At 40.8% G+C, this 10,590-nt stretch overlaps 1 protein-coding gene across 1 annotated transcript in view; it reads left to right on the top strand.

Moving 5' to 3' along the window:
- The first annotated feature begins 2,947 nt into the window (after positions 1–2,947).
- The window catches only part of C9 (complement C9), a 49,040-nt gene continuing 41,397 nt past the window's right edge, over positions 2,948–10,590 (top strand). The window contains exon 1 of the mRNA XM_066240206.1: positions 2,948–3,100. Within this exon, the coding sequence (XP_066096303.1) occupies positions 3,015–3,100 (86 nt within the window). The 5' untranslated portion in view covers positions 2,948–3,014. The remainder of the gene's footprint in view (positions 3,101–10,590) is intronic.

Genomic DNA, 10,590 nt, shown 5'->3' with positions numbered 1-10,590 from the left:
TATTTAGTTGGATTTACATGCAGTTAACTGATAAATCTGAATTTGATTTGGTCCTCAAATACTAGGTTTTGTTTGTTATGGTGGGTTTGTTTGTTTGTTTTTAATCAAAGTCTAAAGATCCAGAAACCAAATATACCTCAACCAAATGACATTAATGGACTATCTAGTAACTACGGAATAACTATGAAGAAACCATTATGAACTTGCTTAACACTTTGTATACTGTCAAATTATTACTGCCATAAAAAGCAAAGATGACTTTTAGATATGGAAACCAGAAAGAAAAAGCAGGTGGTGACTCATTAACAAGTATAAAGACTATAAAAGGATCTTCCTGGATAGGGACAGGGTAAGAATTTTGTGTTTGCAAATCAAAGTCACCTGGAGATTTCATAAAAGTACTTGAAGATTGTTAAGCTGACATGTTATACCATAAGCCCTGTATTTTTTTGGAGGGGAGGGATTATCATTTCAAGATATCTATACTTTCAAAACAGAATACCCAGAAGGTTCTGGTAAAGAAAATTCAACAGAGCACCCTGTGAAACTTCTGGGTTTAATGATAGTCTTAATTTTAAGAGTGGGTAAGAAAAAGAGTTATAGGTTGAGCAATAAAGAAGACTTTGGTCTTCTTCATTGTCTGACAGGCAAGGTAGAGGGGTTAGCAAACAGAAGTGAAAGAAGAGGAGATGCTGAATCACCTTTTACTTAGCGATTCTGCATGGTCTACATGTGGAGACCATATAAATTGTCTATAAGCAGCAAGCTCAGGAGAGCCTGTGAAACTAATCCCATTAAACACCTCAAGCTTTCTGCATAAAAAGGAGAAAGGGCAAGGAAGCGTGGTGAGCGTAGATAATGTCTACTGTAGGATAGGCAGTCCTGGAAAAACTAGTTCTAAATCTGTTACCTCCCCGACCTCTCCCTGCTTTATTGGTCTTTGTATGCACTACTGTTCAAAAGCCGCCTGTTTATAATTAATAAATATATATGAATGTCCTTCAAGTCCTATGGCAACACCTTAAAATAATTCAATAATATATAACATCTTGTGCCTTTCTTCTCAGAGTGGTCATTCTGAACCTCAGCTCCAACCACACATTTGAATGACTCAGCAAGCTTTAAATCGTACTGATGCAAGGCCCCTTCCCACATTAATTATTACAGTCAGGTGCGGGTGGGCATCCCTCATGGTGGGTTCAAGCAAATGGTTCCATCCGAGGATCTATCAGGCTGACAGGACCAATCATGGGTTTCTAGTTCACATACTCTTAGGATAACGCAAAGGCCTTAGGCCAGGCATGGCCAACAGTTTTTGCCCCGGGCCAGATTAGAAAGAAAATTTTTTTCACAGGCCGGACAAAATATTAAAACTAAAAAAATGTTGTGGAGCGTCGGCCTGGCGTGCGGGAGTCCCGGGTTCAATTCCCGGCCAGGGCACACAGAAGAAGCACCCATCTGCTTCTCCACCCCTCCCCCTCTCCTTCCTCTCTGTCTCTCTCTTCCCCTCCCTCAGCCAAGGCTCCATTGGAGCAAAGTTGGCCCGGGCGCTGGGGATGGCTCCATGGCCTCTGTCTGCCTCAGGCGCTAGAATGGCTCTGGTTGCCACAGAGCAACGCCCCAAGATGGGCAGAGCATCGCCCCCTGGTAGGCGTGCCGGGTTAATCCTGGTTGGGCGCATGTGGGAGTCTGTCTGACTGCCTCCCTGTTTCCAACTTCAGAAAAAGAAAAAAAAATGTTAAATACAAAAACGATTTGTTTAAGTAAACAAAATTTTATAATGTAATTTGTTTATGAATAAATGTAAGTAATTTAGTACAACAAATTAACAAAAAAACTAATGTGACATGTTGAGGCGCTTTGCATTGCCTATTATTTTTTTAATATCTGGCTCTATACTTGTAGTAGCTATTCTTAACACAGCTTCTAAATGAAAATCATTCAATCTTGATCTTGTTGTACTTTTATTTAGATTCATTAAAGAAAAAGTTTGTTCATAAATATAAGTTGAGCTGAAGATTACTAAATATTCCTTGGCAAGTTTTTTTAAATTCCCATATTTTCCATTATTCAATTGCTTATAAAAATTGCACAGATGAGTACAAAAGTTGTAAATCTTTATAGTGGAATTTTTTTAAAAAATAAAGAAGTATCACGAATCCATTTAACCAGTTATTGGAAGTTAGCTCTAGATTAGTCACACACGAAATTCTTTTCTGCATATTACTATCTTCTTAAATATCTCGATTTCCAATAATCAAAGATGCTTCTGCTTCTGAATAGCTGAGATTTTAACTTTCATTGATATACAATGGTTAGATATCATAGTTTATGTATAACGATTTAAAAGTACCACTTATTTCATTTCCACAGTGTGTCATAGGGAGAATATTAAAAATTTAATTGCGGGCCGCATAAACTCATTACAGGGGCTGGATCCAGCCCGTGGACCGTATGTTGGCCACACCTGCCTTAGGCAGTTGACCTGAATTCTTCAAAATGATGAACTAAAAAGAGAGCCAAGTTGTAAGAGCATTTGATGCTTTGCCTTTCCTACAGGTGCAAATAAGCCATGCGGCTCGTGTTTACGTCGGAACATCTCTGTCCGCCTCCCTTTCCAGCCAGGTTACTGCTCTTACTAATTTCAAGTTTACGCTTCCACGGAAATCATTTCAGACTTGTACACACTCCCTCTTCCTCCCTCTCAGAGTCTCCAAAGGGGAGCAACTCCGGGGTTTGTTTGTCAATCATTTTTGTTGTTGTTTTAACACAAGCGTTGCTAATCTCAGCCAGGTTAGTATGCACAGACTCATTGCCATGTTCTTGCAAGAAAATAGCATGCCAAGAACTATGAAATGTCTCTCTTTTGGTTGGATTTTGCACCCAGGAAGGCAATTCAACAAAAAAACCTAATCTAAAACAAACAATAATCATTCTGGTACTCTTGCCCTTTGTTAATAAATGCCTCCGAGGGCCTGTCCGGCCATTCCACAGGGAGCCGCCTGAGCAGACAGATGTCGACCAGCCGGGGCTTCGCCTTGGCCGTAGCAATATGCGTGTTAGAAATCGGAGTCCTGACCGCCGAACCCACCCCCCCCAGGTAAGTCGCTCTTCCTCATGTCTGTGCAATTTCACTGAGGGCGCTGGCACTTTAAGGTCTACTTCCTCACAGCAAAGCACGTGAAAAATTCTGACCCACAAAGATATGTAGCCTTGGAATTTAAAGTTGGAAAAAAGGTAAGGGTGTGCCTGTGAGTTTTCTAAAGAAACCAGTTGCTGTTTCCAAGGATTTCTTTGAAACGGGCATTCAGATGTTTAGGCTGAGATAGTCTTTCAGTACATACTTGGAATTCAGAAACAAAACTGATTTTTACCAGTATGTGATAAACCTGGGTTTATCAGTGTCTAACGTCTGAGAAGTTCAAAGTTAAGGAAATGAATCTTTCCCACGCTCTGCCTCAATGTCTAACACTTAACTACTAAATCCATCACCCATTTGCACCCACACTGGGCACAGGTTAACTAGTTTTGCTTCTTTTCCTTGACATCCCAAGTCGTGTCTTGAGGCACACACTTTGTCCTTTGGATGAGGGTGGTGTTTCTTCCATTCTAGAAGGATCACCATAGGCTAGCACTAGTGGCCATGCTTCCAGCAAAAAAAAAAAAAAAAACCCACAAAAACTTTCTCTTTGCTTTGATCCTAATTAGAACCACAAAGCCCATGCCTTGTCAGTCTAGGAAATATATCAACCAGACAATACTAAACGTCTACACTGTCTCCAGAATTGCAGGAAAACAGACCTTTGTGAACCCACCCAGCATGATCTGATTTGATGATGGTCTTGAAATATTTTGGGCTTCAATAAGCTAGCCGGGGGCAAGTATTTTCCCGAACACTGTCCCTTGGCCCAGACATAACTGTGATCTGTGTCCAGTTCTTCTTTGGTCATTTGACCCTTGGTTTAACGAAATTCTGCTCTGACTCCGAGGTCCATCTCAGCATATCTTTGCCTGCCTCCTGGCTGCAGGGCAGGCTGCCTTTCTGTCTGGCCCCCAGGGCACGTGGCTTGCTCAAAGGGCTTCGCTGCCAGGAGGAGACACACGAAGGTGTTCCACAGACAAACAAGGGCTTGAGCCAAGTGCTCCACCAGGCTTTTCTTCATCCCAACTCTCTTCTTTCCCATGTTATCTAAGAAGCACTGTTCCACTTAGATAATATGTTCATTTACTGAGCATCGTGTAAAAGGGGAGTTGGGAAGCCAGTTCCTGAAAGTTGCTTTCGCCCTCTTGTACTTACTCTGACCCTTTCTTAAGTTAAAAAAGTAACTTTAAACAACCTGCATTCCTGGACTGTGACTCCTGCTGATTAAAAATGAGAGGCTGTGGGGAAGGCTTCAGCTGCTTTGAAGTTTGTACCCCCTGGGTCCTGGCCACACTCTGCTGTTTCAGGGAGGACCAGCAAGCCCCCTTGGCTGGCCCCCAGCTCCGAGCAGCTGCAGTGTGCAGCTGGACTTGGCTTCGTGCGCTCCTGCTGCCATGCCCTCGCGAGTTTGTTAGGGTTGCCCTGCTCCGTCTACTCCCTGTCTGCCCTTTGGTATAGGCTTGAGGTCAAAATAGAGTGTCCAGACCAATCCTGAAGTGAGACATATAGTTCAGCCAAAAACTAAAGTTGCAAAGAATTTTTAAACATACAGATTGTATTAGAGTGGAGCAGCAGACGTCCCAAGCTCAGTTGAAGGGGGCATGAGCTACAAACTGTCCGTGTAAGCCTGGGCGAGCTATTCCAACCCTTTGTACCTTTGATCCCTCATCTATGAGATGGTGATTGTATTCATTTCTTGGTATCACAAACTGGGTGGCTTTAAATAGCAGACATTTATGTCCTACCCTCTGGAGGCTGGAAGTCCAAAATCAAGGTGTGGGCAGGGCCACAGTCTCTCTGAGACTCTAGGAAGGGTCCTTCTTAGTTTCAGGTAGTGGCCAGCAATCCTTGGTGTTCCTTGGCCTGCAGGTACCTCATTCCAGTCTCTGTCTCTGTCATTACATGGCCATCTTCACATCCTCTTCCCTCTGTGTATGTCTATCTGACTCTAAATTTCCTCTTTTCTTAAGAACACTAGTCATATAGGATTAGCGTCTACTCTAATGACTTCAGTTTAACTTAGTTTTTCTCTGCAATGAGCTTCTTTGCAAATAAGGTCACAATTCTGAGGTATTGGGGATAGAATTTCAACAATTCAGCTCTTAACAGTGACAATGATGCTATCTACCTAGTTTTTTGTGTAAGTTCTAATATCATACATGTCATGTACTTACAACATCTGCGCCTGCCACGTGGTAAGAACTTGATAAATGTGAAATATTCTTTAAAAAGAATAACATTACTGTTACTTTCACCTTGATATGTTTTCCAGTTTAGGAGAGGAAAGGATGGAGTGACAGCAGCATTCAGGGGAAATCACAGGGCTGCAGACATTTCATCTTAAGCTACAGCTACTGCGAGCCATCAACTGTCGGAGATTTTCAGTGATTATTTATTTACAAACATGAATGTGTCCTTGAAAACAGGTCATAAAGAGAACATCATCTCTTATGCTTCTCAAGGGAGAATAGAAATGTTAAAAACCACTCTGCTGATAGAATCATAGCTCATAGTGTGGATCCTGGAGCCAGGTGACCTGAGTTGAGTTCCAGGATCCACAATTTGCTAGCTATGTGACCTCAGGCAGAGTCCTTAATTTCTCTAACTCAGTTCTTCACCAGAAAAATGGGACTAAAAATGTGACCTGCTGGGAGAAATCCCTGAGATACAAATGCGATGTGCTTAGCCCAGTGATAAGCAAGTATTAATTAAGTGTGTGGTGAGTCTTGCTTATCTTTTTCTTTTTAATTTGTAAATAGCAAAAATTTTGCATGGGTCAAAGATTAGAAAAATAATGAAATACACATTAATAAGTCTTGATTTCCCTGTTCACAAGTCTTCATGAGACCTGTGTGACTGTATGTAAAGTCCTTAGAACACTTCCAGCACCCACCCCATTCTTCCCCTCCCCTGTAGGTAACCACCATTCCAAACTCAGTCTTACTCTCTCCCTTTCTTTTTAAAAAGGATTCTATACTGCTCACAAAAATTAGGGGATATTTCAGAATGAATATGAAGCAATAAAAGAAAAAGCATTTGATTCTTTTTTATTAAACAAGAACATCAGAAAAGCAAACGACAAGTCAAAGAAAGTTGTTTAGTTATGCAAATGAGATGCAAAACCAACTTTTATTTCACTGGTGAAAATGCACTAGACAAAAGGCTGAAAGTCCTGGAGTATCTGCATGTTCCCTGATCCCCTAATTTTTGTGAGCAGTGTGTTATGCATACTGCCTTGTACTTAGCCTTTTACTTTTCAATACATTCTGGAGACCTTTCTGTATCAGTATATAGGGAACTTCCTCATTCTCCTCAAATCAGATTTATTTTCCATTGGTGGCTATACTGTTCAGATAACCTGTCTTTTATTGAATGTTTGGGTTGCTTCCAATCTTTTGTGCTATAAACAATGTTGCAATGAATGGCCTTATTCTTCTATCCTTTTACAAGCAGATTATCGTACCTGAGGGTTAATTCCCAGAAGTGATATAACTGGGTCACAAGGTAATTGATCCCCTGTCTGATGTAGCAGGAATTGCCCCATGGACCTGTGCAGTTTCATTTTGCACTTTCACCACTAGTATAATGATAATACAAGTAAATCGAAGGATAGATTATGCTCACAGATCAGAAGGATTAATATTGTTAAAATATCCTTACTACCTAAAGTAATATACAGATTCAGTGCAATCCTTATTGAAGTACCAATGACATTCTTCTCAGAATTAGAACTAACCCTAAAATTTATATAAAACCACAAGAGATCTCAAATAGCTAAAGAAACCTCGAGAAGGAGCAGAGTGGGAAGTATCACACTCCCTGACATGACACTATACTACAAAGCTACGATAATGACCATGTGTGGTGTTGGCATAAAACCAAATGTAAAGGTCAATGGAATAGAACAGAGAGCCCAGAAATAAAGCCTTGTTTATATAGCCACTTAATCTACAGCAAAGGAAGCAAGGATGTACAATGGGGTGAAGACAGTTTTTAATAAGTAGAGTTGGCAAATTGCAAAAAATAAAATCAGACCACTTTCTCATACCATATACAAAAATAAATTACAAGTGAATTAAAGACTTAAATGTTGGACCTAAACCCTTAAAACCCCTAGAAGAAAACATAGGCAGTAACTCTTTGACATCACTGTTAGCATGGATGTATCCCCACAAGCAAGGGAAACAAAAGGAAAATTAAATAAATGAGACTGTATCAATCTAAAAATTTTGGCACAGTGAAGGAAACCATGAACAAAATGAAAAGACAGCCTACTGAATGGGAAAAGAAAGATATTTTCAAATGATGTATTTGGTAAAAGGCTAATATCCAAGAAATATGAAGAACTCTACAATTTAGCACCAAAGGAAAAAAATTAAACAATCTAGTTTAAAAAAATGGGCAGAGAACCTGAACAGACGTTTCTTCCAAGAGGACATACAGATGGCCAATAGACACACGAAAAGATGCTTACCATCATTAATCATCAGGAAAATGCAAATTAAAACCACAATAAGAGGCCCTGGCCAGTTGGCTCAGTGGTGGAGCGTCGGCCTGGCGTGCAGGAGTCCCAGGTTCGATTCCAGGCCAGGGCACACAGGAGAGGCACCCATCTGCTTCTCCACCCCCCGCCTCCTTCCTCTCTGTCTCTCTCTTCCCCTCCCGCAGCCGAGGCTCCATTGGAGCAAAAAGATGGCTGGGCGCTGGGGATGGCTCCTTGGCCTCTGCCCCAGGCGCTGGAGTGACTCTGGTCGCGACAGAGCGAAGCCCCAGATGGGCAGAGCATCGCCCCCTGGTGGGCGTGCCAGGTGGATCCCGGTTGGGGACATGCGGGAGTCTGTCTGACTGCCTCCCCGTTTCCAGCTTCAGAAAAAAAAAAAAAAAAACCACAATAAGATATCACTTCACACCTGCCAGAATGGTTATCATGAATAAATCAACAAATAACAAGTGCTGGTGAGGATGTGGAGAAAGGGGAACCCTTGTATGCTGTTGGTGGGATTATAAATTAGTGCAGCTACTATAAAAAAAATGAAGAGAAATTCCTAAAAAATTAGAGGTGCCATATAATCCAGCAATTCCACAACTGGGTATTTATCCAAGGAAAACAAAAGCACTAATTTGAAAAGATATGTACACATCCTCATGTTCAATGAAGAATTACTAGTAATAGCCAAGATATAGAAGCAACCTAGGTGTTTGTCAATAGGTACATGGATAAAGATGTAATCTATACATCCAATGGATTATTATTCAGGAATAAAAAAGAATTAAATCTTGCTATTTGCAATAATTTGGATGGACCTAGAGGGTATTATGATAAAGTAAAATAAGTCAGACAGAAAAAGACAAACACAATATGCTCCAAGTTATATGTGGAATTTAAAACGACACATTAGATGAATAAACAAAACAAAACAGAAACAGACCACAGAAGATGCTGATGGTTGCCAAAGTGGAAAGGGTGGGGTGATGGGGAAAAAAAAATTTTAAGTGAGATTTCCTTCTTTTTTTTTTAATGGCTGAGTATAAAGGAAATATTACCTTTTGCAACAGCATGGATAGATTTGGAGAGAATTATGCTAAATGAAATAAGCCAATCAGAGAAAGACAAGTACTAAATGATTTTATTCATATGTGGAGTCTAATGAACAAAATAAACTAACAAACAAAATAGAAACAGACTCATAGATACGGAGATTAGACTGACGGCTGTCAGAGGGGTTCGGGGTTGACAGGCTGGGTAAAAAAGGTGAAAGGTTTAAGCAAAGAAAAAAATTCATATACAAACAACAGTGTGGGGATTACAAGAAGAAAAGTAGGTGGGGGAGGTGGAGGAGGGTAGAGGGGCACAGGGGTGAAGAAAGGAGACTTGACTTGGGGTGGTGAACACACAATACAATATACAGGTGATACGTAATAGAACTGTACACCTGAAACCTATGTAATTTTACTAACCAATGTCACCTCAAGAAATTCAATAAAAATAAAAAAATAAAATAAAAGCCTTTAACAAAAAAATTTTTTTAAAAAAAAGGATGACTGTTTCCCCACAGCCTTCCCAATAGAGGCCTAGGCCCACTTTTTGATATTTGCCAATCTTACAGGTTTTACAAAATGGTAGCTTTGAATAGTTTTAATTTGCCTTTCTCTTATTGAGTCAGAATTGCACATCTTTTCACATGTTTAAAGGCCACATGCATGTATTTCTTTGTGAACTGTCCATGCTTTTTGTTCATTGTCCTGCTGGGTCTTGTCTTTCTTGTGGGGATTTCTGTGATCACTTTATAAATCCATCTTTGGTCTCTGCTGTGAATTACAAACATTTTTTCCAGTTTGCTATTCCTCTTTTGGCAGTATAACTGACACTTTTAGTGCAGTCATCATTTTTGTGTTGATTTTATTTTTCACTTTTCAAATATTATAGTTCAGAAGCAGTCTTAGACTGGGGCTTGGAAACCCTGAGAGTGGCCAGATATGTGTCCCCTGGGGAGACAGCCTGGCTTTGAATGCTAACGTAGTCACCAAGTATACTCTGCTGGGTAATGTGAGGAAGATTTCTTACCAGCTCTGTGGCTCCGTTCACTCTCTTTAAAGTGTGATAATACCAGTAGTATAGCTCATAGGACTGATGTAAAAATTAAGTGAGATAATGAGCAGAAAGGCTTAGAAGAATTCTCCTTAGACATCTTTCCTCTCTCTCTCTCTATCTCAGTGTGTGTGTGTGTGTGTGTGTGTGTGTGTGTGTGCGCGCGCGCGCGCGCGCGTATCCTCCACCTGGTAAACTCGGGAGTCAGCCTTACACATAGTACTGAGGGGCTCGCAGTGCAAGTGTCTTTATATAAACCAGCAGAACTTGGACGGCTTTTCTTTTCTTTTCTTTTAGTTACAGAGACACAGAGATAGATGATAGATGATAGATAGATAGATAGATAGATAGATAGATAGATAGATAGCTGATAGACAGACAGATAGAGGGACAGATAGGGACAGACAAGCAAGAAAGGAGAGATGAGAAGCATCAGTTCTTTGCAGTATCTTAGTTTTTCGTTGATTGGTTTCTTATGTGTGCCTTGACAGGGGGCTCCAGCAGAATGAGTGACCAGCAACCTTGAGCTCAAGACAGTGACCTTGGGCTTCAAGCCAGTGACCTTTGGGATCAAGCCAGCTACCATGGGGTCGTGTCTATGATCCCACGCTCAAAACAGCAGCCCCACACTCAAGCTGGTGAGCCTGTGCTCAAACCGGAGGAGCTACACTCAAGCTGGCAACCTCGGGTTTCAAACCTGGGTCCCCCACGTCCCAGTCCAATACTATATTCACTGTGCTACTGCCTGGTCATGCTGAAACATGTTTTAAAATTAAATTTATTGGGGTGAAGTTGGTTAATAAAATTCTATAGGCTTTGAGTATACAATTCTGTGATACATGATCTGAATATTGCCTTG

This window comes from Saccopteryx bilineata, chromosome 1, assembly GCF_036850765.1.
Source record: "Saccopteryx bilineata isolate mSacBil1 chromosome 1, mSacBil1_pri_phased_curated, whole genome shotgun sequence".
Classification (NCBI taxonomy): Eukaryota; Metazoa; Chordata; class Mammalia; order Chiroptera; family Emballonuridae; genus Saccopteryx; species Saccopteryx bilineata.
This window is presented reverse-complemented; position numbering and strand designations above follow the sequence as displayed.